Source organism: Saimiri boliviensis, chromosome 8 (assembly GCF_048565385.1).
Source record: "Saimiri boliviensis isolate mSaiBol1 chromosome 8, mSaiBol1.pri, whole genome shotgun sequence".
Lineage (NCBI taxonomy): Eukaryota > Metazoa > Chordata > Mammalia > Primates > Cebidae > Saimiri > Saimiri boliviensis.
The window spans coordinates 11,304,138-11,330,279 of NC_133456.1; the positions used below are offsets into that span (position 1 = coordinate 11,304,138).

At 55.6% G+C, this 26,142-nt stretch overlaps 5 protein-coding genes across 18 annotated transcripts in view; 4 read left to right on the forward strand and 1 right to left on the reverse strand.

Annotated features, from left to right (window-relative positions):
- CACNA2D2 (calcium voltage-gated channel auxiliary subunit alpha2delta 2) overlaps positions 1-4,497 on the forward strand; it is a 140,793-nt gene extending 136,296 nt beyond the window's left edge. For 3 of the 9 annotated variants that reach the window (XM_074403798.1, XM_074403792.1, XM_074403796.1), the window contains 11 exons: positions 269-367; positions 460-548; positions 751-801; positions 1,034-1,105; positions 1,209-1,361; positions 1,510-1,562; positions 1,683-1,738; positions 1,878-2,004; positions 2,147-2,255; positions 2,346-2,435; positions 2,516-4,497. In XM_074403798.1, the coding sequence (XP_074259899.1) occupies positions 269-367; positions 460-548; positions 751-801; positions 1,034-1,105; positions 1,209-1,361; positions 1,510-1,562; positions 1,683-1,738; positions 1,878-2,004; positions 2,147-2,255; positions 2,346-2,435; positions 2,516-2,656 (1,040 nt within the window). In that variant the 3' untranslated portion in view covers positions 2,657-4,497. Of the gene's footprint in view, positions 1-268; positions 368-459; positions 549-750; positions 802-1,033; positions 1,106-1,208; positions 1,362-1,509; positions 1,563-1,682; positions 1,739-1,877; positions 2,005-2,146; positions 2,257-2,345; positions 2,436-2,515 lie in introns of all 9 variants that reach the window. The other 6 variants (XM_074403794.1, XM_010347107.3, XM_074403793.1 and 3 more) reach the window with 3 other exon arrangements.
- A 3,267-nt stretch (positions 4,498-7,764) lies between these two features.
- On the forward strand, positions 7,765-13,094 carry TMEM115 (transmembrane protein 115). Its single transcript, XM_003936626.4, has 2 exons — positions 7,765-9,149; positions 12,320-13,094. Exons 1-2 carry the CDS (start codon positions 8,299-8,301, stop codon positions 12,522-12,524), a joined length of 1,056 nt encoding a protein of 351 aa, XP_003936675.1. The 5' UTR covers positions 7,765-8,298; the 3' UTR covers positions 12,525-13,094.
- Positions 13,095-13,168: 74 nt separating this feature from the next.
- Positions 13,169-16,766, reverse strand: CYB561D2 (cytochrome b561 family member D2). Its single transcript, XM_010347111.3, has 4 exons — positions 16,652-16,766; positions 16,066-16,217; positions 15,580-15,617; positions 13,169-14,603 (listed from the first exon to the last, which is right to left on the reverse strand). Exons 2-4 carry the CDS (start codon positions 16,190-16,192, stop codon positions 14,100-14,102), a joined length of 669 nt encoding a protein of 222 aa, XP_010345413.1. The 5' UTR covers positions 16,193-16,217; positions 16,652-16,766; the 3' UTR covers positions 13,169-14,099.
- A 27-nt stretch (positions 16,767-16,793) lies between these two features.
- Positions 16,794-20,139, forward strand: NPRL2 (NPR2 like, GATOR1 complex subunit). 3 transcript variants are annotated; one of them, XM_074403810.1, is made up of 11 exons: positions 16,794-17,046; positions 17,598-17,689; positions 17,794-17,962; positions 18,131-18,290; positions 18,619-18,755; positions 18,846-18,943; positions 19,066-19,102; positions 19,219-19,312; positions 19,388-19,505; positions 19,727-19,879; positions 19,955-20,139. In XM_074403810.1, the coding sequence occupies exons 1-11, from the start codon at positions 16,861-16,863 to the stop codon at positions 19,968-19,970; spliced, it is 1,260 nt and encodes a 419-aa protein (XP_074259911.1). In that variant the 5' UTR covers positions 16,794-16,860; the 3' UTR covers positions 19,971-20,139. The 3 variants fall into 3 exon arrangements, with proteins under 3 accessions (XP_074259911.1, XP_074259910.1, XP_003936671.1); XM_074403809.1 differs by having other exon boundaries at positions 16,795-17,046; positions 19,727-19,869; XM_003936622.4 differs by having other exon boundaries at positions 16,797-17,046; positions 18,131-18,239; positions 19,727-19,869.
- A 96-nt stretch (positions 20,140-20,235) lies between these two features.
- ZMYND10 (zinc finger MYND-type containing 10) lies at positions 20,236-26,115 on the forward strand. Of its 4 annotated transcripts, none has more exons than XM_003936621.3 (12): positions 20,236-22,067; positions 22,324-22,432; positions 23,333-23,449; positions 23,563-23,616; positions 23,736-23,873; positions 23,974-24,062; positions 24,162-24,262; positions 24,621-24,793; positions 25,051-25,176; positions 25,260-25,381; positions 25,494-25,619; positions 25,708-26,115. In XM_003936621.3, exons 1-12 carry the CDS (start codon positions 21,976-21,978, stop codon positions 25,781-25,783), a joined length of 1,323 nt encoding a protein of 440 aa, XP_003936670.1. In that variant the 5' UTR covers positions 20,236-21,975; the 3' UTR covers positions 25,784-26,115. The 4 variants fall into 4 exon arrangements, with proteins under 4 accessions (XP_003936670.1, XP_010345414.1, XP_010345415.1 ...); XM_010347112.3 differs by having other exon boundaries at positions 25,761-26,115; XM_010347113.3 differs by lacking the exon at positions 23,736-23,873.
- Positions 26,116-26,142: the final 27 nt, after the last annotated feature.

Sequence of the window (26,142 nt, forward strand, 5' to 3'; positions counted from 1 at the left end):
TGTGCCCAGCAGCAGGCAAGGAGCCTCAGCTTCCCTATCTGCTCAGCCAGAACTGGGCTCTGCTCTCTGAGGCCCCTCCCTAACACAAGGCTGGCTGAGGCCAGGGCAGACGTGAAGAGAGGGATAGACTGTGCCAAACACTATCCCGAGTGCTGGGTGCTTGGGCTAGAGTCATCCCTGGGTTGGGCTCCTAGGCTTGTAGGACCCAGCATAGAGTGATGAGTGTGGAGGCCAGACCCCACTCCTGACTTCCCCACCCAACCCCCAGCCCTGTTAAGGCCGCTAGAGCTGGAGAATGACACCGTGGGCATCCTCGTCAGCACAGCTGTGGAGCTCAGCCTAGGCAGGCGCACACTGAGGCCAGCAGGTGAATGCTTGGGATGGAGGCGGGGGAAAGAGGCAATGGGCAGGGTACTGCCTGAGCAGGTAGCACTAATGGTCCCTTGCTCTCCCCCAAAGTGGTAGGCGTCAAGCTGGACCTAGAGGCTTGGGCTGAGAAGTTCAAGGTGCTAGCCAGCAACCGTACCCACCAAGACCAGCCTCAGAAGGTATTTGGGCAGGGGAGGGGGCAGTAACCCAGCAGTGCCCTTTCTGGAGTCCGCTGGAACCCCTACCAACCCTCCACTCAGTGGCTCCAACACCTACGCGGAGGCAGGGGTAGCTGCAGATGGCCTGGGTACCCAGATGCATGAAAGGTGATGGGAGGGAGAAAAACTGGTAGGTGGCTTACATTCCTCACTCTCTGCCCAGCAGTGCGGCCCCAGCGGCCACTGTGAGATGGACTGCGAGGTTAACAATGAGGTGTGTGTGCCCTGAACCTACCCTGGACGCTAGCTTACCCAACTTCCTGACTTCCTAGTCCCAGATGCAACTCCTGGCACATCCTGTGGGTCTCAACATCCCCACCCTGACTTCACAGTCTTCCCAGGACTGGGGGAATGATGCCCCTCAACTGTGAACCACCAGACTGCCTGAGGTGGAAGGTCTGAGACCCAGACCCTCTCCATTTTCCTCCCCATTCCCTACCTCTTAGGACCTACTCTGTGTCCTCATTGATGATGGAGGATTCCTGGTGCTGTCAAACCAGAACCATCAGTGGGACCAGGTGAGGATCAGGAAGAGAGTGAAAGAAGAGGGTAGGGATTTGAGCTTTCTAGGGGCATAGCACTGCCAGCCCTGTGACTGTGGCTTTCTCCTGGCATCCCCAGGTGGGCAGGTTCTTCAGTGAGGTGGATGCCAACCTGATGCTGGCACTCTACAATAACTCCTTCTACACCCGAAAGGAATCCTATGACTATCAGGCAGCCTGTGCCCCTCAGCCCCCTGGCAACCTGGGTGCTGCACCCCGGGGCGTCTTTGTGGTGAGTCCCCAGAGATGCCTGGCCTGGTGATGGGGGGTACTGGGATACCTGCCCACAGATGACCCCCTACCTCTGACATTTGATACAGCTGGGGGTGACCTAGGGCGAGGGGCAGCAGTGGCAGTTCACACCCCTCTCTCTACTACAGCCCACCATTGCAGACTTCCTTAACCTGGCCTGGTGGACCTCTGCTGCCGCCTGGTGAGTGCTGAGCGGGAGGTGGGTAGAGAAGGTGCTCCCTAGCCGGGAGGGCTCAGAAGAGAAACAGGGCATGGCATCGTCCTCTGCTGACCACCTGCACTCGGCTCCCCTGCCCGGCAGGTCCCTGTTCCAGCAGCTTCTGTACGGCCTCATCTACCACAGCTGGTTCCAAGCAGGTAGGTAGGGCTTTGGAGGCGCCTTCTCACGAGCGAAGACGACTCCTTGGGGAGGGCGGGACCTATAGCTGAGCGAGGCCAAGGCCGGAGACCTCGCCAGGGTCTGTGGGCGGAGCTGAGGCGCTCTGGGCCCTCGCAGACGCTGCGGAGGCCGAGGGGAGCCCCGAGACGCGCGAGAGCAGCTGCGTCATGAAACAGACCCAATACTACTTCGGCTCGGTAAACGCCTCCTACAACGCCATCATCGACTGCGGAAATTGCTCCAGGTGCTGGGAGTGGGGCGGGACCAGAGGCCGAGGGCGGAGCATGTAGGCGGGGCGAGACGCTCGGGAGAACGGACGGGGCGGGGCCTCCGGGTGGGCGGGGGCGGGGCGAGCTCAACGCCCCGCCTTTCCGGGCTGCCTGCAGGCTGTTCCACGCGCAGAGACTGACCAACACTAACCTTCTCTTCGTGGTGGCCGAGAAGCCACTGTGCAGCCAGTGCGAGGCTGGCCGGTTGCTGCAGAAGGAGACACACTGTATCCTGCCCCCGCCCTCCCCGCCGCCCGCACCCCCTCCTGCCCCGCGCGCCCCCCTCCTTGCCGCCGCCTCCTTGACTCCCCACCCATGCCCAGCGGACGGCCCCGAGCAGTGTGAGCTGGTGCAGAGACCGCGATACCGGAGAGGCCCTCACATCTGCTTCGACTACAACGCGACGGTGAGGAGTGGGGCAGCGGGCCTGAAATCCCGAGGCCTTGCGCCCGCCCAGGCCGACCAGCTCCTTGTCTCTCCCCGCAGGAAGATACCTCAGACTGTGGCCGTGGGGCCTCCTTTCCGCCGTCGCTGGGCGTCCTGGTCTCCCTGCAGCTGCTGCTTCTCCTGGGCCTGCCGCCCCGGCCGCAGCCTCAAGTCCAAGTGCACGCCTCTCGCCGCCTCTGAGCGCCCCGCTCCACCCCCCCTCCACTCCCAACCTACCCCACCCGGCCTCTTCGCCTTCCCCACCGTCCCGCCCCACACTCCCCGCCTTAGAGCCTCGTCCCTCCCTCACTGAAGGACTTGAGCTGGCCAGGCCCGGAGAGTCTGGTCTGCGCCTTAGAATGGGGATTCCCAAAGCGGGACCCGGCAGGTCTTTGGCACTTAAACCACATCGCACTTCCGAACTGTTCAGGTGTCCCCAGACCCTTCATCCCTGCTGGGCTCACCCCAGTGGGATGGGACAGGGAGGCCACACGCACTGGTGCCAAAACCAGGCCTCTGCTGCTGCCCTGCCAGGAGGCTTCCTATGTGCGGAGGGACCCTGTCCCAGCTGGACTCCTGACCTGGCCTCTCTGCCCCACCCAAGCCCAAACCTGATTTCTATGAGAATAGTGGAGGAAGGTGAGATGGTCAGTTTGAGGCCTGTGCCTCCCAGCTTAAATCCTAGCAGGAGAGAGGCCCTGGGGCAGTCCCCATGGGCTGCTGCCCCTCTCAGGCCTACAGCCACATCTCGAAGCCCAGCAGGTGTCAGGATAGTCACAGTGGTACCAGTTTAGACACTACCCCGTATACACCTGGAAATTTGAGGACAGAAACTGGACTCATATTAGACATACCCCACTGGGCACACGCAAAACACACACACCATGGGGTGGGATGGGGGTAGGAGCTTACAAAGCCTTACACAGGGCGAGGGGTTCGTGGGAGGGTTGGCACCTGCACATTCCATCTCCTGCTTACACCTGCCTCTAATCTGAGCTGCAGCCTGGCTGGCCCTCCCACCTCTAAAGCTGAATGTCAAACAGTGCCAAATGCTGGGGCAGTGGGTGAAGAACCCTCTGTCCCACCCCTAGCCACCAGTGTCCTCCAAGTGCCCCTCACCTTTCCAGGTGCTCATTGTAACCATTTCTCACTAGTGTCAGGCCCCCAGTGGGACCACGTACCACTGCCTGCACCTGTCGGCAGAGGAACCCCCACCAGACATCACCCTTTGCCTTAGCAGGGGTGACTTTGTCTCTCCTGGCTGGGCCATCCTTCCCCCAATCTGGCCCTTACACACTCAGGCCTGTGCCCACTCCCTATCCTTCCCCCACACACACTTCCTGCTCCTAGGAGGCCAAACTGCCCCTCCCTGCTAAACGCATACACACACACACACACACACACACACACGCGCGCGCGCGCACACACGCTCTATGCACACACAGAGGTGGGGCCTGGGCACAGCTCTTCACACCATTCATTCTGGTCATTTCCCCCAAAGGCATCCCAGCCTGGGGGCCAGTGGGGAACTGAGGGCAAGGGGATGTAGCGATGGGGCTCAGATGGACTGGGAGGAGGGGGGAGGGTGATGCATTAATTAATGGCTTCGTTAATTAATGTCACGTTGCTTGTCGCTTTCTCAGTGTGTGTGTATGGTCCATGCCCGCTGCTGGTGCCAGGGTGGGTGTCCATGATGTGCACCTGGCCTGGATGCCAGCTGTGTCCTTTAGGGGAGTGTGTGTAACTGTAGTGTAGTCAGGTGCTCAATGGAGAATATAAAAATAAAGAAACATATACAGAAAAATAAATATATATTTTAAGTTTAAAAAACAGAAAAACAGACAAAACAATCCCCATCAGGTAGCTGTCCAACCCCCAGCTGGGTCTAATCCTTCTCATTACCCACCCGACCTGGCTGCCCCTCACCTTGGGCTGGGGGCCTGGGGGCCATTTCCTTTTCTCTGCCCTTTTTTTGTTGTTCTATTTTGTACAGACAAGTCAGAAAAACAACAGCGACAAAAAAGTCAAGAAACTTTGTAAAATATTGTGTGTGTGATTCCTTGTAAAATATTTTCAAATGGTTTATTACAGAAGATCAGTTATTAAATAATGTTCATATTTTCACTTCAAATGGTTCCCATCCACTGTATCTGCCTGGGGGTGAGGACTGGGTAGGTATGAAGACAGTTGGCCAAGACCTCAGAGTCCCACTTACTGTTCTGCTGGGGGTGAAGACCATGGTAGCCCAGGCCTCTGGCAGCCATAGATGCGGCATGACCCTTGCTTCCACCAGTTAGGTGCCAGGTCCTTGACATAATTTGTCTCATATCTCCTCAAAAAGCTGTCTTTTAAAAACAAGCAAAACAGCCTGGGCACAGTGGCTCACACCTGTAATCCCAGCACTTTGGGAGGCTGAGGCAGGTGGATCACTTGAGGTCAGGAGTTCGAGACCAACCACCCTGGCCAACAGGGTGAAACCCCATCTCTACTAAAAATTTTTTAAAATTAGCCAGGCATGGTGGCGGGCACCTGTAATCCCAGCTACTTTGGAGGCTGAGGCAGGAGAATTGCTTGAACCAGCGAGGCAGAGGTTGCAATGAGCCAAGATCACATCACTGCACTCCAGCCTGGGCAAGTGAGTGAGACTCCATTTCAAAAATAAATAAATAAAAATCAAAACAAGCAAAACAAACACCCTCCCAGAGCCTGAAAGCCAGGACCCCGGAGGAAAGAAGACGGATCAGAGATGCTGGTTTAGTGCAGAGGTGAATCTGGCAGTCTGGTCAGACCACCAGGGCCTGACAGACAGGTCCTCTGCCTGGAGCTATGAGTCAGCACGTGGTCAGTGTCCCTACTGGGCACTGGAGGGCCCAGTCCTGCTGTCCCAAGAAGCCCTGACCACAAGTGCAGCAACGGCTCCTTCCTGGCCCAGAAGAGCCTGAGGCTGCAGCTGCTTACACTGGAGCCATAGGCCGACTCCATTTTTTGTGAATCCTCTCGAGCTTAGGCCCTAGTTCATTTTCAACCTAGTCAGTGTGACCTTTTCGATCTTCTCATGTAGAGAGAAGTATAACCTGTAACTACCAGAGCACAGGTGTCCCTGCCTTCCCACCACAGCACACTGTGTCTCCTCCCAACACTGCTCACTCCGCAGTCACCTGGGTGAGTCCTTGCCACAATCTCTGGGGCGGGTACTAGTGTATCCCCATACCACAGGTGAGCAAACTTAAGGAAGGAGAAAGCCTCTTTCCCCAGGTGAGAAAGCTAAAAATCAGCAAAGATTTGAGAGGAGGTAGCCACCATGGGTCTGGGGGTTTGGATGCTAAAAAGATGAAGGGGTTTCCAGGCCTGAGCCAAGATGGGGATTTTTTCTCACTCCTCTGCAGGGCTCCGCTGCAGAACAATGCCTAATCCACAACCCCCAAGACAGCTCCCATGGCCTGCAACAGCCCCTGCAATCTTGGATAGGGTTGACAGATAAAATACAGAACATCTAGTCAATTTTGAATTTCAGATCATGAATAAGTCATACCTATACTAAAAAACTGGGGGCTGGGTACAGTGGCTAACACCTGTAATCCCAGCACTTTGGGAGGCTGAAGCAGTAGGATCGCTTGAGCTCATGAGTTCGAGACCAGCCTGGGTAAGATGGCCACCCCGCCCCCACCCATATTAAAATAAGAAAAATTATCTGGGCACAGTAGTGTGTGCCTGTAGTCCCAGCTAATCAGGAGGCTGAGGCTGGAGGATCCCTTGAGCCCAGGAGTTTGAGGCAGCAGTGAGCTATGATTGTGCCACTGCACTCCAGCCTAGGACAAAGCTAGACCGTCTCAAAAAAAAAAAAAAAAAAAAAAAGGGACATGTTTATACTCGATTATTCATTGTTTATCTGAAATTCAAATTTGACTGAGCATCCTGTATTTTGATTTGCTAAAACTAGCAATGTTACCCTGATGTGGCAACCAGTGGGAACCCAAACCCAGAAAAAGAAAAACAACACCCTTTGTAACTGTAGGCCATGCACACATCGGCGCACACTGAGATCAGTGGCTGAAAGGAAGGGATTCTGTGCTTTGTAAAAGTACTTTGCCAGGCTTAGTGTCTCACGCCTGTAATTCCACCACTTTGGGAGGCCGAGGCAGGTGGATCGCCTGAGGTTAGGAGTTCGAGACCAGCCCGATCAACATGCTGAAACCCTGTCTCTACTAAAAATACAAAAATTAGCTGGGCATGGTGGTGTGCACCTGTAATCCCAGCTACTTGGGAGGGTGAGGCAGGAGATTTGCTTGAACCTGGGAGGCGGAGGTTGCAATGAGCCAAGATTGTGCCACTACACTCCAGCCTGGGCAACAAAGTGAGAATCTGTCTCAAAACAAACAAAAAAAGTACTTTGTCATATAATTATTTTAATTACATGTACACTTTATTAAAAGTAACTCAATATACCAAAAAAAAAAAAAAAAAAAAAAGACACAGGACACAACCTGTCAGAAGCCACCGTGGCATGAAGTGGAGCTGGAACTGGCCTGGCCCAGGCCTGTAGAGAGACTTCTCTTCTCGGCAGTGATTAGAAGTCCCTGGTGGGGAGGAGGGTCACTGAGGGCAGCCTAGCCCTCCCTCCTGTGAGGGAGCCCTAGGTTCATGCTACAGGTACATCTCACTTGGAAAATGGGCAACGTGAAATAATAAAAAACGTTTCCAAGTGGGAGAAAACAACAAACAAAAAAAAAGGCAACATGGGCAACACTGGCTGAGCATCCAGGGTGGACTGGCATTTTACACCCCTTTCCCCTTTGATTATTAGGACAGGAAGATCATGTCATCATCTACATTTTATGGTCCATGAAACTGAGTCTCGAAAAGGTTGTTAACCAAGGCCACACGGCGGCCAAGGCAGAGCAAGGATTCCAGCCTGGATCAGGTCCCATTCACCAGACCACGGAGGTTCTGTTTCTCACACAATGACACACACCCACACGCCTGCAGACAAGGACACACCCGCTTAGATGTGCATTCACAAATAGAGCTACTCTTCCTGGGGAAGCTTGAGGCCTAGAACTGCGTTGCTTCCCGAACCCCTGACGCCGCTTTCAGGGGTTAGAGATGCTAATTCATCCCTTCCTACCTCCTGAGAACCCACGGAAACAGCCCCTGAGAACTACAACTCCCAGCACACGCAACCCTCTCACTACCAAAGGGACCGGTTCGTGCGCATGCCTCCTGGGGCTTGTAGTTCTAGCCAGAACCCCGTTCGGTTCTTCCCCGGCTGCAACCACGGACTCGGTATCCCAGCATGCAGAGGAGCCGGAAGATAGGCGCTTAGAGGGCAGCCCGCTGCCGCCGGCGGCGCGCAGGCGCAGCACCCTGTTTGTCGCCCCCCACCACCACCCTATCACCCCCCCGCCGAGAAAGGAGGAGGTACGGTGGAAGCCAGAAGCCAGGCCGAGCGGGAGCTGACCTGGCTTGACTCGGGTACGGAACGAGGCACAGTCCCCTTGCGAACCGAAGGGCCCCGGAGTGAATGGAGGAGGCCCAGCCCTGAGATCAACGCCAGCCCGGCCAGCCTGGCACGGGGCCTACTGGGTGGGCAGGCGGGCGTACGGGACCAGGGCCTTCCCTCAGGTCCCAGGCCGGGGGGGGGCCTACGCTGCGACCCGGCGACAAGGCCCGACTCGGCCCCTCGGAACCAGAGCCCCACCCGATCGGAAGTGGATACTTTACCAGGGCCATAGGCCAGTGACTAGGCCGGGCCTGGGCCTCCCATCGGGGCCGGACTGGGACGAGGCCCCGGGGAGGCCCCTGGCCTACCAGACCCTTTCCTCAGGCCGACAGCCGCCGGGAAGATGCAACGTGCCCTGCCAGGCGCCCGCCAGCACTTGGGGGCCATCCTGGCCAGCGCCAGCGTGGTGGTGAAGGCGCTGTGTGCGGCGGTAATATTGCTCTACCTACTCTCCTTCGCTGTGGACACAGGCTGCCTGGCGGTCACCCCGGGCTACCTCTTTCCTCCCAACTTCTGGATTTGGACCCTGGCCACCCATGGGCTGATGGAGCAGCATGTGTGGGACGTGGCCATCAGCCTGACCACGGTGGTGGTGGCAGGGCGTTTGCTGGAGCCCTTATGGGGGGCCTTGGAGCTGCTCATCTTCTTCTCCGTGGTGAATGTGTCTGTAGGGCTGCTGGGGGCCTTCGCCTACCTCATCACCTACATGGCTTCCTTCAACTTGGTCTACCTGTTCACTGTCCGTATCCACGGCACCTTGGGCTTCCTAGGTGGGGTCCTGGTGGCACTCAAGCAAACCATGGGGGACTGTGTGGTCCTGCGAGTGCCCCAGGTGCGCATCAGTGTGATGCCCATGCTGCTGCTGGCACTGCTGCTCCTGCTGCGGCTCACCACGCTGCTCCAGAGCCCAGCGCTGGCTTCCTATGGCTTCGGGTTGCTCTCCAGTTGGGTGTATCTTCGCTTCTACCAGCGCCATAGCCGGGGCCGAGGGGACATGGCTGACCACTTTGCTTTCGCCACTTTCTTCCCTGAGATCCTGCAGCCCGTGGTGGGGTTGCTGGCAAACTTGGTGCATGGCCTCCTGGTGAAGGTAAAGATATGCCAGAAGACGGTAAAGCGCTATGATGTGGGTGCCCCATCCTCCATCACCATTAGCCTGCCAGGCACAGACCCTCAAGATGCCGAGCGGAGAAGGTACTGTGAAATTTTCCAAAATCTTGTCAAGCTAGGAGCGTACTGGTTGAGTCACATGCCATCTGTTGAGGTGTTTGCTGTACATAAGGTGGAGACCTACAGTCAGGTGTTGGGGCAGATCCAGAAAGATAAAATCCGTTTTTGGGCTTGAGGAACTCAGGTGTCTCGGCTCCACGAGGCACTTTCCTCACCTCTCAGGCCACTTAATAAATCTCAAGAAATGCAGTTTCCTTTGGTGCTATGAAGGCCCAATGGAGGTACAGAACCCTGGCCTTGCCTCAGAATCTCAGAATCCTAGACATTGGGCCTGTGGGAACCAGAAGCAACCTGCTGGTCCTTTCCCCTGAGGGAGGGACAGGGAAAGAGGCCTGGGGTCCTCAAAAAGTGATCTGGGCCACTCCCAGTTTCCAAATGCTGTGTCCTCTTCCTGGACTTTAATTCAGATGCTGTTCTTCTCTGCCACTTATTTATCGAGAGGGAAGCTTGAGGGTATTACCAAATTTACTGCCTTCTCCAGCAGGCATGTGTCACCAAAACCAGGGACAGGCTACATGACCCACTGAGGGAGCCTGCTGACCACACCAGGGAATGGCAATGGCCCTTTTGTTATCTGTAAACCAAGCCATCCACAGCATTAGGAGTCCCAGCTGAATTCTTTTTTTTTTTTTTTTTTTTTTTTTATTTTGAGACGGAGTTTCGCTCTTGTTACCCAGGCTGGAGTACAATGGCGCGATCTCAGCTCACCGCAGCCTCCGCCTCCCGGGTTCAGGCAATTCTCCTGCCTCAGCCTCCTGAGTAGCTGGGATTACAGGCACGAGCCACCATGCCCTGCTAATTTTTTGTATTTTTAGTAGAGACGGGGTTTCACCATGTTGACCAGGATGGTCTCGATCTCTCGACCTCATGATCCACCCACCTCGGCCTCCCAAAGTGCTGGGATTACAGGTTTGAGCCACCGCGCCCGGCCTGAATTCTTGACTGAATGTACTTTGGCCAGGGCAGGAGGGATCTTTTTAAATTCGGCTCTTATTCTTTCTCCGAGATCTTGCCACCCAGCAGAGTGGTCCCAGCTTTCACAAGTTCCACAGCTCTATTGCCAACACTTTCCTAAGTGTTTTGAGGCAATTACTTGAGTAGTAAAATCTGGGGCAGGCTTGTCTTGCATTGCCAAGGCTCCTGCTTTTGCTCACCTGTCAATGGGCTCCGGCTGGAAGCTCTGTGAATTCAGCTGCAGTTATCCCTGTATTGACTGTCCACTGGACTGTGGAATTGAGTGTGGGATACATTCCTTTCTTGAAGGATTTCCAGCTGGGGAAGGGCTACAGATCACTATGGCCCAAGGTGTGGTAGGTGTTGTAAAGTATATACAGCATGCTGTGGGGCATAATTCTAGGCTCTATAGCTTGGGTTTTTATAGTTGATAAGCCCTAAGGACAGAAGTCTGTCTTAACCTTAGCCAGTATTAAAGATGGGGCCAGGAGAGCTGGGCCTGGTAGGAACTGAGCTGTCCCTCAGAGCTATTCAGATGGGGCCAGGCTGGTGGGGACCCCTCCTCCACTGAGAGGTGTCGGATTGTTAGGGTTGACTGGACATTCAGAAACCTCTGCTCAGGCCCAAAAATCTGGACGGGGGAAAGCAGGTTGGTGGGGAGGAAGGGTCAAGAGGCGAGTTCTTGGCATAGCCTTATGGTAGTTAGCTTACATGGGAGTGGGTGTTACTCTTCCAGCCAGTTTGACATCTGACTGCATGGCCACACCCAACTCCAAAGGGCTACGGGGAGTGGGAGGAAGTGACCAGCGTGACACTAGCTCTCTGCTTTGGCAGGCTTTAGATGAAACTGGCAAGGGCATCATTAGGATGGGAGCCTGGGAAGCAGCAGGGAAGGCCTGTCCTGTCTATACCAACATGTCATGTGCCAGATTGACGAGCAGGGTGGAAGTGTGCTAGGGCTTTCTACACCCGTGTCCTTGTTGCCTCTCTTGTCATGTTCCCTGGCATGGTGGAGACTTTGGTTCTCACTTGGAACCTGGAAGGCTACACAGGCTGTCCCCACATTGGTGGCACAGAGAGGCTGAGGCATAGGGGTCCACAGCAGTACTGCTGGAACTGTTCCCTAGCAGCTGAGGCACTCCACCTCAGGGTCCCAGGCACATGTGTAAACCTTCTTCTATTGGACTTTCTCACCTGCCCTCAAAGCGGGGCCTCTAAGGGTCTACCCCGTGGAACCAACAGGCTCTGGCCTGTGCCTCCCATGTGGGCTGTTTCTCCTCCTTCTCCTCTTGCAAGGGCTCCACTAAGTCCCTGCTCTAACAAGGGCCTTGGTGGCTTTGGTGATTCTTCTGAGAGGGAGAATATTAGCTTCAGGAGGGGTAGACTCACCCAAGTTAGCCTTGCTTCCTGGGCTGAGAGCCAAGGGAGGTGTTGAGTTCCGGCCTTCCCCATTGACCCTTGCCAGGAGGCTTGAGATACCCTAACCAGGAGAGGGGGAGAATTAACCTGTAACCCTTCCTGGCAGGGCGAGGTGGCTCACACCTGTAATCCCAGCACTTTGGGAGGCCAAGGCAGGTGGATCATGAGGTCAGGAGTTCCAGACCAGCCTGGCCAAGATGGTAAAACCCCGTCTCCACTAAAAATACAAAAACAAGCCGGACATGGTGGTGAGCACCTGTAATACTTGGGAGGCTGAGGCAGAGAATTGCTTGAACCTGGGAGGCAGAGGTTGTAGTGAGCCAAGATCATGCCACTGCTCTCCAGCCTGGGCATAGAGTGAGACTCCATCTCAAAAAAAAAAAACACAACCCTTCCCTTGGATGTGATGCCAGCGCCCAGACAGAAACTCCTGGAAACTCCAGGAACTTGCTGTTCCACCCACCCTTAGATACCACCCTCAGAACCATTCCTATGGCTGGCCTGGTGGGCAGTCTGGCAGACACCCAGCTGACCTTCCCAGCCTGGAGGTGCCTCGGCTATGGAATGAAGATTCTTATGGCCTTTGGGTTATCATTATGATGGCAGAGTGGTCCCTAAACCAATCTCAGGGGAGCCCCAGGCTCTGCATGGGGAAGAGGAAACATGGGATTCTGGGGGAGGAGTCAGCCTGCTGCAGAAGGGGAGACGGCATGAGCCAAGGCCAAACCCAGAGTGACCTGTCCTCTCTCCTCTGGCCCCAGGCAACTCGCCCTGAAGGCACTCAATGAGCGGCTGAAGAGAGTGGAGGACCAGTCCATCTGGCCCAGCATGGATGATGATGAAGAGGAGGCTGGGGCCAAGATGGACAGCCCCCTACCCTCAGACAAAGCTCCTGTACCCCCAGGGAAGGGGGCTGCCCCAGAATCCAGTCTAATCACCTTCGAAGCAGCTCCCCCGATGCTGTAACTCCAGACCAGCTTGAGTATGACACCTCTCCCGAGCCCCCCTTGACATCCTCTCAGCTACTCTAGGGCTCCTGACTGCTCTGAGGAGAGGGAAGAAGGTCCGCTGGGGGTGTCCATGGCCTTCTGCTGTTTCTCACCAACACTACCCAGGACTCTTGCTACCTGGTTTCAACTCCAGACAACCACTATGCCAGGCCTGGGGTCTCTGAGGCATTAGCCAATCCAGGCCCTCATCTGAGGTAAGAATGTACCTCAGCTGGCAGTCCCAAGCAAGTGACTGCAAGGACACTGATGCCACAGCTCCTGGGCTGGCCCTTACATCTGAAACTGGTTGCCAGAGCCTTGAGCTAAGGCAAGGATTTGCCAAAAATGTTCTGGGGGCCCAGCAAATGCAGGAGCCCACATCTCCAGAAAGACTATTCCTGCCGGGATTTCTTGTTTCCCTCTGCTGTGGCCATGACTGCTTCTGGACTAGAGCAGCTCCAGCTCCCAGGTATTTTCTACAGGACCACCTGAGTGTGCAGCCAAGCCCAGGCTCGCAGTATCAATAAAGCAGTTCTTTGAGGAATGACCCCTGCCTGGGCTTTTGTCAGGCCACCTTGTGCCGCCCCCCTGCCCCTCCATCACATTCAACTGCAAAGTTAGAGACTTGGTTGTCTCCATGGTAACTCCAGCTGGATAAGAAGTCCATTGCCCCAGCTCCCCACCACCACCACTACCACATGCCCAGTACCAAGCAACCTTCCAAGAGCTATTACCTCAGACCCTTACTCCCTTTTTTCTTCCCCTCCGATCCCCAATTTGGGAGGCCCTCTGTCCCTGCCTAGATCTGATGGTAAGGGCCTCTCTATCATAAGGCATTGTTCTTATCCACGGTTTACTTCTAAGACAAATACTCATTGCTTGCCACCCCTGGAGACAGCCCACCCCCAGCTCCCATCCTGTTACTGTATGTATCTAACCCCCAGTCTGGAGACTCCACCGCAGTGGACAGCTGGGGGATGCAAAGGACACACAGCTGTACCATTCACAGCTGCAGCTGTAGGGCCTGCCAGGGCCCTGAGTGTCCTGGGAAGCTCAGCAGCTAGATCCTGGGGACTTGTGTGCTGGGAGAGCTTCAGCCCCTCAGGGAGCAGCCAAGGATCGGGAGGGGTCCCCATCTTACCCAGCAGCCCATTTTCCAATGCCGATGACATTAACAAGAACCATTCCCAACTCTGGACTGCTTCTCCCATCAGTCTTTTCAGTCTTTTTTTTTTTTTTAATTTTTTACTTTTTCCTCTCCTGAAATTTCTGGACATACAGTACAAGTATGAGCTGCCTTGCAGGGGAAGCAGTCCTACAGCCCCAGCTTCATCCAGACACATGATGCCTATGTTCCTCTGGGATGATGAAGAGAGGGGAAGGAAATGGAAGGCACTCCAACATGAGGAGCAGGAATTTACACACGGGCCTCCAACTGCCCAACTGTCCCAGTGCCTGAGGTGTCCCCCTGACCTGAGAGAGTTCAAGAAGTACCTAGTCCCAACTCCTACATGGAGGGACAAATCCAGGCTTCCCCTAGGCTGGGAAGAGCTCATGGTTGGATCCTCTTGCGGTATAGGTAGGCATTGCTTACCTGGTTCATAATGACCAAGCTGGTGAGGACAGGGCATAGTACAGCTAGATACCAGGCTGCACCGGTGACAGAGGCAGTGAACCAGAGTGAGCACATGCCCAACAAGAGGCTGGCACTACCCAGCAGGTAGCCCACGAGCCCAGAAGTAGCATGGTATAGCTTGAGCTTTGCCAGGGGCCATCGGGGCAGCAGCTTGGGATACAGCAGCCCCACCCCACCTGAGCACTGCAGCCCTGCCCACAGTACAGCCAGCAGCCCTGCCTGACCATGCCGCGTGGCCAGGTGGGCTTTGCCAAGCTGTTCTTTGTGGAGGATGACGAGGCTGAGGCCCAGCAGTGCACACAACAGAGCCAGCAGCTGCAGCACCCAGTGGCAGCGTGCTCGGCCCTTCCGTGAGAGGGAGCGCAGCAGCGAACTCTCAGGAGAGAACACCAGTAATGCCTCGGTCATCAGGAAGGAGAACTGAGGAGACAGGGGATGGGAAACTTAAGTGAGGGTGCTGCCCCACAAGAGGGGAAGAGAGCTTTATGTAACCCTCAGTCAGCGAATCTGGGCTGATTCCCCTTTTTCTTTCTCTCCCCACTGACAAGACTATCCATTTGGTGAGGCAAGAGTGGAAAACCCCATCTGGGATGATATATGTGCCCTGAATAATCTCCACACTTCTTCCTAGGTGCTAGTCTGAAATGTCATCTCTGCTATGTTACCAAGCAAACACAGGGTTTGAGATGTGGCAGTTATAAATGATTCACAAGCTTTGTTTTCCTAACTTCGGGCTGGATACAATTTCTTGGCAAGAGCCGGCCACATGAGTGGACTGTTTCAGGGAAAGTTAGGTGCATCACCAGAGATTAAGGTAAAAAGGAACAGAGGGTACATACATCCAAATGCAATTTCTCACCTTTCTGCCCGGAGGTGGGTGAAGCCGAATTTTGTGCTTAGACAAACCTCACCTGTTTGACCTGGGTCTTAATTACTCTGATTCAAGTCTTTTTTGTGGGGGCGGGGAGACAGAGTCTCTCTTTGTAACCCGGGCTGGAGTGCAGTGGAGTGATCTCGGCTCACTGCAATCTCTACCTTCCGGGTTCAAGCGATTCTCCTGCCTCAGGCTCCTGAGTAGCTGGGATTATAGGCATGTGCTACCACATCCAGCTAATTGTATTTTTAGTAGAGATGGGGTTTCACCATGTTGGCCTGGCTGGTCTCAAACTCTTGACCTCAGGTGATCTGCCCACCTCTGCCTCCCAAAATGCTGAGATTACAGGCATGAGCCACTGCACCCAGCTTCGAGTCTTAAATATATACCATGGGCAGGAGTAGCTGGAGCATGCAACTCTTCCAAACAGATATTAAGTGTGGACAAAGATTGAGAGGCTGCCAGGGCCACCACCCATGCCCATGCTCCCACCCCTAAGAACTGCCCAGGCCCACTACTTACAGCCAGAGACATAAGTACCGGGTGCCAGGAGAACAGGCCTGGAATGAGAAGAAGAGGCCTCATGGGGCTGAGGCAAGAAGAAAGCAGCCATACCGATCCTTAAGGGTTGAGGAATACCAGCAGCCCATCACCCAAGGAGGTACTGCCAAACTGTGAGTCCCTTCTTGCTTTGCAACAAACTGACCCCACACCTATCCTCTCTTCCTGGCGCCTTCCTGGATCAGACGCCATGCTTTGCCACTTCTCTGGCAGTCTTCCCTCCTTCCCCTGCACCTCCCATGAGGCAGCCAAATAGAGCACTCAAATAAGGAAAGAGACGCCAGGAACCCTGTGTGGCCCGTCCACACCTACCTGCTCCACCCCACTCATCCCTCCAGCACGGAATTCCCTCAGCTAGCCAGGCCTGCTCCCGAGAGTCCCACTGCCCTTCCTCCCCAGGAAAAGTGGCCCTTCCCCTCCTAGAAGTCAACTATGAATTCTACTTACTGGAGCCAGGCCTGGCAAGCACAGCCACAAAGATGGTAAAGCCCAGGGCCACAAGGTGGGCGGCAGCCCCAGAAGCAGTGCGCAGAGCTCGATAGATGTGCGACTCGGTCTCCGCAGAAAGGGCCATGGTCAGCCGTGCCAGTGGCTGCAGCCTGAAAGCATAGTAGCGTGGGCCAGGGTCTCAGGTGCCCACTGTTCACTCCTCACTGGAGAAAAGGCTGCAAGGCAAGAATGCCACCCTCTTCCAAGAAGTTATGGTAGAAAAGAACAGTATCAAGCCCAGCACCAGGAATGGTCACAGCAGGCCAGTCGAGGGCCGGCAGCCTGTCAAGAGTGTACCCACGTCTGAACTGGTACCAATCGCTGGCCCGCCTTCCAGGTAGGATTCGTAAAGCCATGTAAAACTACAAATCCCAAAGTGTACCACGCTGTCGCCGGCGGTAGAGCCAGCTGGGAGGGCGCAGAGCACTATGGAAATTGTAGTTCCCTGGTGCGGTCCCAGTTACAGCGTGAATCCCTTCGCGCGCCGCCTCCCCAAGTGGTGCCGGCATACTGCCCCTCCACGCTAGAGACTTGCCTGCCTCACCTGCAGAGCAGATCTGATGCGGTGGTTTCCTGCAAAGAAAGCGGGATATTCCAGGCCCTACCGCGCGCACCGCTGCTCCGTCGCGGAGCCGCTTTACTTCCGGGTGCGATGTCTTCCCATCCAGGACTTCCTGGGACGAGCCCCCCACCAGCCACGCCTCTGGGTCGCGCTGCGCAGGCGCCATTGGGCAGAGGAATTCTCAAGCTTCCATGCCCCAGCGACACAGGCCTCGGGCTGTCTCTGACAAGTGTTCACAGCAGGTGGGGACGCCTCCGCGCGAGGGACGAGGAGCTACGGGCCTGGGCCCGGCTATCGCAATGGGCAGCGGCTGCCGCATCGAATGCATATTCTTCAGCGAGTTCCACCCCACGTTGGGACCCAAGATCACCTATCAGGTGCCACCCGGGCTCTCAGGACTGGGCGGGGAGAGGGACGTTCTTGAGAGCTCAGCCAGCTACCTAGAGGCGGTAGATCCCGTGCTGCACGCAGGCACGCTACTTCATTCGCGGACAACTGTGAGGCTAGAGGATAGTCAGACCCAGGCCTCTGGCTCCCGATGTGGCAGGGAAAACATATGTCACATTGGCAGTGTTTGTAAGATATCGGGCTGTAGGAAACCGGTTGAGGTGTTCCAGATCCCACGGAAGGTGAGGTGGATGAACCATGAGTATCCCTGAACTGATTGAAGAGTAAATGATGCATTAGAAGTTTAAATAGGGAGGAAAAAGTGTTCTGGGTAGAGGGAACAGCATATGCACAAGCCAGGAAGGAGATTAGATCATAGCGTGTGATTGGAAACAGAAAGAAGTCACAGGCCTGAGTGGGTGGGAGAGAGGGGAACGCTAAGACAAGAGGACTTGGGCCTGGGGAGCATGAGGAGATCACCATTTGTACTACACCCAGTACAAATGTCCACTGAGGGGACCATTGCCACTCCCCTCCCCAGGTCCCCGAAGACTTCATCTCCCGAGAGCTGTTTGACACAGTCCAAGTGTACATCATCACCAAGCCAGAGCTGCAGAACAAGCTTATCACTGTGTGAGGCCTTAGCTTGGGATGAGCGGGGGAGGGGAGGTGGCAGGGGAAGTCCCAGGAGGAGGAAGGAGGAGGCTTAGGTGCCTGACTCTGTTCCAATTATCCAGCACAGCCATGGAAAAGAAGTTGATCGGCTGTCCTGTGTGCATCGAACACAAGAAGTACAGCCGCAATGCCCTCCTCTTCAACCTGGGCTTCGTGTGTGATGCCCAGGCCAAGACCTGTGCCCTCGAGCCCATCGTTAAAAAGCTGGCTGGCTATCTGACCACACTAGAGGTCTGCAATGAGATGGGCTTGGGTTTAGACAGGCAGAGTTGGGGAAGGTGTTCCTATGTCTCCAAAGTCCCCCAAACCTGGGACCCTGCCAACCAGCTCAGGACTCAGCGCAACCAGCCAGCCAGGGGTCCTGGGATATGCCCACCATGCTGTCCATGCTCTATCTAGCTAGAGAGCAGCTTCGTGTCCATGGAAGAGAGCAAGCAGAAGTTGGTGCCCATCATGACCATCTTGCTGGAGGAGCTAAATGCCTCGGGCCGGTGCACTCTGCCCATTGGTATGGCCAGCCTCTGCAAGGACAGCACAGGGGTAGAGGAGAGATGGGAAAGTGAGTCCAGCCAGTAGGGGGGAGGGACAAGACTCATGAACAAATTGGTGGCCAAGAAATAGCCACTGGCTGAGGTGCCCATGTCCAGCGTCCAATGCATGATGGAGCCCGGACTGGGGGTTGGGTGGGGGGAAGTGGAGCTCTCCAGCTTTGCCCTTTGGACAATTCCTTCCCCTTTTTGGGCCTCAATTTCTTACTCCATAAAAAGAGAAAGACTAGCCCTACTGAGAGGCACCTGCCTGCCCCAAGGGATGCTGGGAGTACTAGATGGTAATTGAAGGCCTCTTGGAAGAAGTGGCACTTAGGATGTGGTTGGGACCTCCTGTAGATGAGTCCAACACCATCCACTTGAAGGTGATTGAGCAGCGGCCAGACCCTCCAGTGGCCCAGGAGTATGATGTACCTGTCTTTACCAAAGACAAGGAGGAATTCTTCAACTCGCAGTGGGACCTCACTACACAACAGGTATGCCATCCCTCCCCGGGTATCATCATCTGGGCTGGCCACAGCCCTGGCCTCATCCTGTTCCCTCTGACCCTGTCCTACTCTGCTCAGATCCTGCCCTACATTGATGGGTTCCGCCATGTCCAGAAGATTTCAGCAGAGGCAGACGTGGAGCTCAACCTGGTGCGCATTGCTATCCAGAACCTGCTGTGAGTGGACCTACAGTCACACCCAGTACAAGGTCACCAGCCAGGGAAGAGCTCAGGGACCCTAGGGTATGAGGGTTGGGAAGGCATGGTCCTCAGAAGCTGAACACAGCTGTCTCTCTCAGGTACTATGGCGTTGTAACACTGGTGTCCATCCTCCAGGTAGGTGAGTTGGGTTTGGTTAAGTGGAGAGTGGACTGTGTGGCTGGACCAGATCAGGGCTGTGTCAGTTTCCCAAGCCCCTCACTCAGGCCCCTATGCCTTCTGCTGCCCTCTAGTACTCCAATGTGTACTGCCCGACGCCTAAGGTCCAGGACCTGGTAGATGACAAGTCCCTGCAGGAGGCATGTCTATCCTATGTGACCAAGCAAGGTATTGGTGGGCTCTGGGGGAAGCCAGCTTGGGGAGGGCAGGGCCAAATGGTAAGCTGACCCCTGGCACCCACAGGGCACAAGAGGGCCAGTCTCCGGGATGTGTTCCAGCTATACTGCAGCCTAAGCCCTGGCACTACCGTGCGAGACCTCATTGGCCGCCACCCCCAACAACTGCAGCATGTTGACGAACGGTCAGATAATTCGCTGGGGTATTTGGGAGTTACCTGAGGGAAGCTAGACTCTTTATGTCTCTCAGCAGCCCTGGGTCATGGGGCGCTGCTAATCCAAGCAGGCTTCCTGGAGATGATGGGCTACTGAGACAAAACTGAAGGGAGACTACAGAAAAGAGTTGGCCTGCCTGAGAGAAGGCCTGGCCAGGGTATCACCCTCTGTCCTCTCATCCTCACCCTAGGAAGCTGATCCAGTTCGGGCTTATGAAGAACCTCATCAGACGACTACAGAAGTATCCTGTACGAGTGTCTCGGGAAGAGCAGAGCCACCCTGCCCGGCTTTATACAGGCTGTCACAGCTATGATGAGATCTGCTGCAAGACAGGTGGAGGCAGGTGGGCAGTCAGGGTTGGGTCAGGGTAGGGTGGCCAGGCCAAGGCCACTGACTTCTTCTCCACAACCCCACCCAGGCATGAGCTACCATGAGCTGGATGAGCGGCTCGAAAATGACCCCAACATCATCATCTGCTGGAAGTGAGGCTGGTGGTGGCTGGATGCACATATTGCTTTGGGTAGTCCCTCCTGCAAGTAGGCTTGTCATACTGTCTAGAGGTTGACTCTTAGTTCTGTAAATAAAGTCATCCATTTCAAACTATCTTACTGAGTATTGCCTCTGAGCCGGCCACAGGAGACCCAGCGATGAATGAAATAGCTATGAGCCTGTGCGCTAGATCGCCATCTGGTGGACACGACTGACAATCGACAAGTAAAAGCGCTGGTTAATTATCAAAAAAAAAATCAGCCACTCAGGCTGCAGTGAGGGGATCGCTTGAGGCCAAGAGTTGGAGGCTACATTTAGCTGTGATCCCATCACTGCACCCCAGCCTGGGTGACAAAGCAAGACCCTGTCTCAAATAATAATAATAAATAAACCTAGAAAGAAACAGATGTAGCATGGCCCAGTGGCTCATGCCTATAATCCCAGCACTTTGGGAGGCTAAGGTGGGCAGGTCACCTGAGGTCAGAAGTTCGAGATCAGCCTGGCCAACATAGTGAAACCCCATCTCCACTAAAAAAATACAAAAAACTAGCCAGATTACTGCACACCTGTAATCCCAGCTACTCAGGAAGCCGAGGCAGAAGAATCACATGAACCCAGGAGGCAGAGGTTGCAGTGAGTCAAGATCATGCCACTGCACTCTAGCCTAGGTGACAGAGGAGACGCCATCGCAAAAAGAAAAATGTGATCAAGAATGAGTTGGGTTGGAAGCAGGGACTGCTCTGGATTAAATGGCCAAGGAAGGCCATCCAACGTGTAAATTGAGCCCTGAAGGAAGAGTATTCCAGGCACAGTGCAAAACCCTGAAGCAAAAACCTCTTTGGAATGTGTGAGGGAGATCCAGGGGAGCAAGGGAAAGAAGCAGGAATCCAAGTCCCAAAGTATGAGAGAGGGCAAGAAGTAGATCTTGCAGAGATGCTAGTAAGCCTTGACAGACCTAGCATTTGGTGGGCCGGAAGTAGCTGCAGAGCCTCTCTCATGCCAGGGAGTAATTGTACACTTTTTTTTTTTTTTTGAAACAGAGGGTCGTTTTGTCCTCCAGGCTGAAGTACAGTGATGCAATCTCGCCTCACTGCAACCTCTGCCTCCCAGGCTCAAGCGATTCTCCTACCTCAGCCTCCCGAGTAGCTGGGGCTACAGGTGTGTGCCACCACACCTGGCTAATTTTTGTATTTTTAATAGAGACAGAGTTTCACCATGTTGCCCAGGCTGGTCTGGAACTCCTGACCTCAAGTGATCCGCCTGCCTCAGTCTCCCAAAGTGCTGGGATTCCAGGCGTGAGCCACCGCGCCTGGCCTGACATACGCTTTTTAAAAAGAGGTTCCGGGCTGTTCACGAGGACCAAGCGTAGAAATAAGTCTAGAGAAAAGGCTACCACAGTTATCCATTGACAGGTGATGACATTCTGGATGGAGAGAAGTCGTGCGCCCTGGTAGTAAGTATTTCGGGAGCCAACTAGAGGAGCCGGAACGCGAAAAATAGCGGAATCAGGAAGCCATAAGGAGGAGGAGCAGCGGGTGGGTCAACATGCCGCCGCCGCCGCAGGAAGAGCTGGTGGGGTCGGGGTTACCCCCATCCCTGTGCAGGCTGATTTGGCGTCCTAGGGAAGAGTCCAGGCCACAAGAATCGGGAGAGACTTGTGGGTCACAGCCCGAGAAAGCTCTGGGAATCCACGTACTGTAGCGATTGGCAGCGGCTTAGGCGAAGCGGACGGTAGACCCGCCCGGATTTAGGCGAGAGCTACCTCCAGGGGCGGGCCCAGGCCGCAATGCGCAGGCGCGAAGAACCCGTTTCCATGGCTGCGAGAACCCACGCTCCCCAACCGCCCAGTAACTGTCCGGTCCCAGACTTTGGCACCGTCGGGCATTGTCCCCGTGTGTTAGCATCCCCACCCCGACTGCTGCCAAGCGTCTGCCGGACCCCGGCCTCGACATGGGAGACCTGGAGCTGCTGCTACCCGGGGAAGCTGACGTGCTGGTGCGGGGTCTGCGCAGCTTCCCGCTACGCGAGATGGGCTCCGAAGGGTGAGGCACCTGGGTCAGGCGGAGTCATGGGGTCATTGTCCTTGAGTGGGGGAGCTGGGGCCTGACGTGGGCGGAGGGGCTGCTCAGTGTGGAGGGGCCTCCAAATGGGGAAGCAGAGGGTTCGGAGACAGGAGTATTACTGCTCCTGAGGCCCCTGTGGCCCCTCAGGATCAGGTTAGGTTTCAATAGGATCCAGCCCCCATCCTCACTCCTAATGCACACACGTGCACCCACATGCACTTACCCTCTGGGGCAGGTGGAACCAGCAGCACGAGAATGTGGAGAAGCTGAACATGCAAGCCATACTCAATGCCACAGTCAGCCAGGACGAGCCCATTCAGGAGCTGCTGGTCACCCATGGGAAGGTACCCCAAGGTCACAGGCAGGATTCCTGCCTTCCTCCATACCTCACCCACTCTGCCCCTCAGGAATGCCCTGTGTGTTTTGCCCTCTAGCCTGGTATACCTGTCATCCCTGAAGGTGAAACAGGAATGTGTTATGTTTCATTTTGTATCCCTATGGACAGGACTCTGGCACACCAGGCCGGGTGCAGGGCATGAGTTGAATAAGGAGAAAGTTGTGGGTCCTAGAACAGCTTAGGATTCGTAGGGAAGGCCCAAATGCTAAAGGCATCTGTGAATTGACTGTAAGGCTGGGGGGGTGGGGAGGGGAGATAACTTAATTGGAAGTGGATCTTTGGCAGGGAAGGAAGCAGCCTTCCCAACATGAGAGAGGGGAGTTAGAAACCAGGGAGATGCCTGGCTGGAACATGGACCAGGAAGTATCACCAGCAGATGACCTGAAATAACAATTCACAAAAAAAAAAAAAAGTTCCTTTGCAAGAGAAAGGTGGAGCTTACTACTAGGGGATAGGGTAGGAACAGGGCACTGTGAAGGGTCCTGAGTAAGAGTGAGGCCAAGGCACACAAGAGCCTTGGAGGACAAGAGGGAGGGCATGAGCAGAATGGCTAGCTTGAATGCCTGAATGGGGGGAGAGAGGATAAGGATACAGGTGCAGGCAGGGCAAGGCAGTCTGAGGACTGGGCAGGAGCCAGTCACATAAGCATGGGGGACATCCACAGAGGTGTTGGGAGCAGCTGGAAATGAAGGTCCAAGTTGCAAAAGAAAAGGAAGGATACTCATGGGGTCTAGGAGAGTCTAGGGACCCAGCAGTGTTTGAGGAGATCTGGGCTGAGCTGAGCCAGGGATGAGAGGGTTGCCAGGCTAGGCCCATCTCACCCCTGTCCTTTGCCCCCACTTCAAAGATCCCAACGCTGGTGGAGGAGCTGATCGCAGTGGAGATGTGGAAGCAGAAGGTGTTCCCCGTGCTCTGCAGGGTGGAGGACTTCAAGCCTCAGAACACCTTCCCCATCTACATGGTGGTGAGCTGGCCCCTAGTTCATACCTCCTCCCACTCCTTCAGAGGGCTCTGGACCCGGGAGGAGAGCTGGTGGCCCCTATCCCTCCCTCAGGCCCTGTCCTTTTTGTCTAACAGGTACGCCACGAGGCCTCCATCATCAACCTCTTGGAGACAGTGTTCTTCCACAAGGTGAGAGACTATCTCTGCCCATGGGCCACTGTTCCAGGTCAGGGCCTGGCAGGAAGGAAGGTTGCATCTGTGTGGGGAGGGCATCAGACACAGAAAGTTTCCCTCCCCACTTCACCCAGGAGGTGTGTGAGTCAGCAGAAGACACTGTCTTGGACTTGGTAGACTATTGCCACCGCAAACTGACTCTGCTGGTGGCCCGGAGTGGCTGTGGTGGCCCCCCTGAGGAGGAGGGGTCCCAGGACAACAACCCCATGCAAGTAGGTTGAGGTTCCCCAGGGTTAAGAAGGCCTAGGTCCGGGTTCCCCAAGGCCTGAGCAATCAAGAGTGGCCCAGCATAAACACTGTGTGGCCTCCCAGGCACTGCAGAAGCAGGCAGAGTTGATGGAATTTGAGATTGCTCTGAAGGCCCTCTCAGTACTGCGCTACATCACAGACTGCGTGGACAGGTGGGCAGCCTGACTGGGCCTGGGCCTACTGTGGAGGGCTGGAAGACTGGGCCTGTAGCCTGCCTCTGCTCACCTCCTTCCCAACATTCCTGCCCCTAGCCTCTCCCTCAGCACCTTGAGCCGCATGCTCAGCACACACAACCTGCCCTGCCTCCTGGTGGAACTGCTGGAGCATAGTCCCTGGAGCCGGTGGGAAGGAGGTAGGGTCCTCCCCCACTAGCCTAAGCCCCAGGCTACTGCTTCAGGATATCTTTTTGGTAAAGGGGGACAGCTTGCATATCCAAAGACAAACCCTGTCCCCAAGCCCACTGAGGATACCAGGATGCCTCAGCCAAGCTTGGTCTAGACCTGAGCTCTGCAGCAGGCCAGGTATCCACTCCATGCGTCCACTACGGAAGCTCATCCTGCTCTGGGGTGAGCAGCACTATAGCCTGTCCAAGTCCTGTGGCCCAGGTTCTCCCACCATTCCCAGGCAATGGTCAGTCTCCCAGGCCCCACAGCTGGCTCACTTGAAGAGAATGCAACGCCTGCACCCAGTGTGCTGGTTCCTCTCCCCAGGCAAACTGCAGCAGTTCGATGGCAGCCGTTGGCGTATTGTGGCCCCCTCAGAGCAGCAAAAGCTGAGCAAGTTGGATGGCCAAGTGTGGATCGCCCTGTACAACCTGCTGCTAAGCCCCGAGGCCCAGGCGCGCTACTGCCTCACAAGTTTTGCCAAGGGACACCTACTCAAGGTCGGACTCCCTCCACACCAGTCCCCACAGCCCAAGCACTACCCCTCCCCATCCTACCCCGACTTCGTCCCTGCTGTTTATCTTTGCCCACCCACCTCAGCCCCAGTACTCTTTTCAGTCCTTGGGCCTCAGGTGACACAGCAGCTAGTGGGACATGGGCCCCTACAGGCATGCTCAGCCCAACCCAGCCCCTTCCTTTACCTTGGCCCCCTGGCGAGCACCTGCATCACACTGGCCTCCACTGGATACCCTTGCAGCTTCGGGCCTTCCTCACAGACACACTACTGGACCAGCTGCCCAACCTGGCCCACCTGCAGAGTTTCCTGGCCCACCTGGCCCTGGCTGAAACCCAGCCCCCTAAGAAGGACCTGGTGTTGGAACAGGTAGGCACTGGAAAGTTAGCTGCTCAGGACCACTGTCCTACTTTACCAGCTTCTTCCTGCCACTCTTCACTTCTCTCCCCTAGATCCCAGAAATTTGGGAGCGGCTAGAACGAGAAAACAGAGGCAAGTGGCAGGCAATTGCCAAGCACCAGCTCCGGCACGTGTTCAGCCCCTCAGAGCAAGACCTGCGGCTGCAGGCACAAAGGTAAGGCCTGTGGAACTGGCAGGGTGGGGTGGATGGGATGCAGGAGGCATGGATGTGGGCAGGGGTGCCCCCCGCTTCCAGGGCCAGTCAGACCTTCCTGACTCTCCCCAAGGTGGGCTGAGACCTACAGGCTGGATGTGCTAGAGGCAGTAGCTCCAGAGCGGCCCCGCTGTGCCTACTGCAGTGCAGAGGCTTCCAAGCGCTGCTCGCGATGCCAGAATGAGTGGTATTGCTGCAGGTGAGGATATGCTAGGACCCTGGACTCCTAAGCCCTACTCCCACATCCCCCACATGTGCCGCGAACCTCAGTACCCACCTGCCTGCAGGGAGTGCCAAGTCAAGCACTGGGAAAAGCATAGAAAGACTTGTGTCCTGGCAGCCCAGGGTGACAGAGCCAAATGAGGGCTGTCGTTGCTGAGAGCCGACTAACCCATGCGAAGGGAATCCACCCAGAACGCACCCCTGAATCTGAAGATCACGAGCCAGCCTCTGCCAGAACCCCAGTCTCCGTGGTGGAGAGCAAACCGGGTGGTAAAGCTGCTGACCCATCCCCCTCCTCCTCTCCCCAAGGGAAAGCTCGAGACTTCCTGCCCCACCCTGTGGGCAGGCCAAGTGCGTTGCCTCAGCAAACCGGCCCGGGAGGGCGAGGGCGGGATGTGGGGACCCTCTTCCTTTAGCACGGTAAAGCTGGCCTCCAGAAACACGGGTCCACGTGGTGTTTTGCGGTCGCCGGCGTCGTGGCCGTCGGGGGTTGGGGGTGA

Bases quoted from the DNA above. Each gene is read 5' to 3' on its own strand.
- TMEM115 (XM_003936626.4), top strand. From the start codon at position 8,299: ATGCAACGTGCCCTGCCAGGCGCCCGCCAGCACTTGGGGGCCATCCTG. The intron at 9,150-12,319 runs GTACTGTGAAAT...CTCTGGCCCCAG, and splicing joins CAAGATGCCGAGCGGAGAAG to GCAACTCGCCCTGAAGGCAC.
- CYB561D2 (XM_010347111.3), bottom strand. From the start codon at position 16,192: ATGGCCCTTTCTGCGGAGACCGAGTCGCACATCTATCGAGCTCTGCGC. The intron at 15,618-16,065 runs GTAAGTAGAATT...TTCTCATTCCAG, and splicing joins GCTTGCCAGGCCTGGCTCCA to GCCTGTTCTCCTGGCACCCG. The intron at 14,604-15,579 runs GTAAGTAGTGGG...CTGTCTCCTCAG, and splicing joins CGGTACTTATGTCTCTGGCT to TTCTCCTTCCTGATGACCGA.
- NPRL2 (XM_074403809.1), top strand. From the start codon at position 16,861: ATGCCCCAGCGACACAGGCCTCGGGCTGTCTCTGACAAGTGTTCACAG. The intron at 18,756-18,845 runs GTATGCCATCCC...TACTCTGCTCAG, and splicing joins GGGACCTCACTACACAACAG to ATCCTGCCCTACATTGATGG. The intron at 18,944-19,065 runs GTGAGTGGACCT...TGTCTCTCTCAG, and splicing joins ATTGCTATCCAGAACCTGCT to GTACTATGGCGTTGTAACAC.
- ZMYND10 (XM_003936621.3), top strand. From the start codon at position 21,976: ATGGGAGACCTGGAGCTGCTGCTACCCGGGGAAGCTGACGTGCTGGTG. The intron at 24,063-24,161 runs GTGGGCAGCCTG...TCCTGCCCCTAG, and splicing joins ATCACAGACTGCGTGGACAG to CCTCTCCCTCAGCACCTTGA. The intron at 25,620-25,707 runs GTGAGGATATGC...ACCTGCCTGCAG, and splicing joins AATGAGTGGTATTGCTGCAG to GGAGTGCCAAGTCAAGCACT.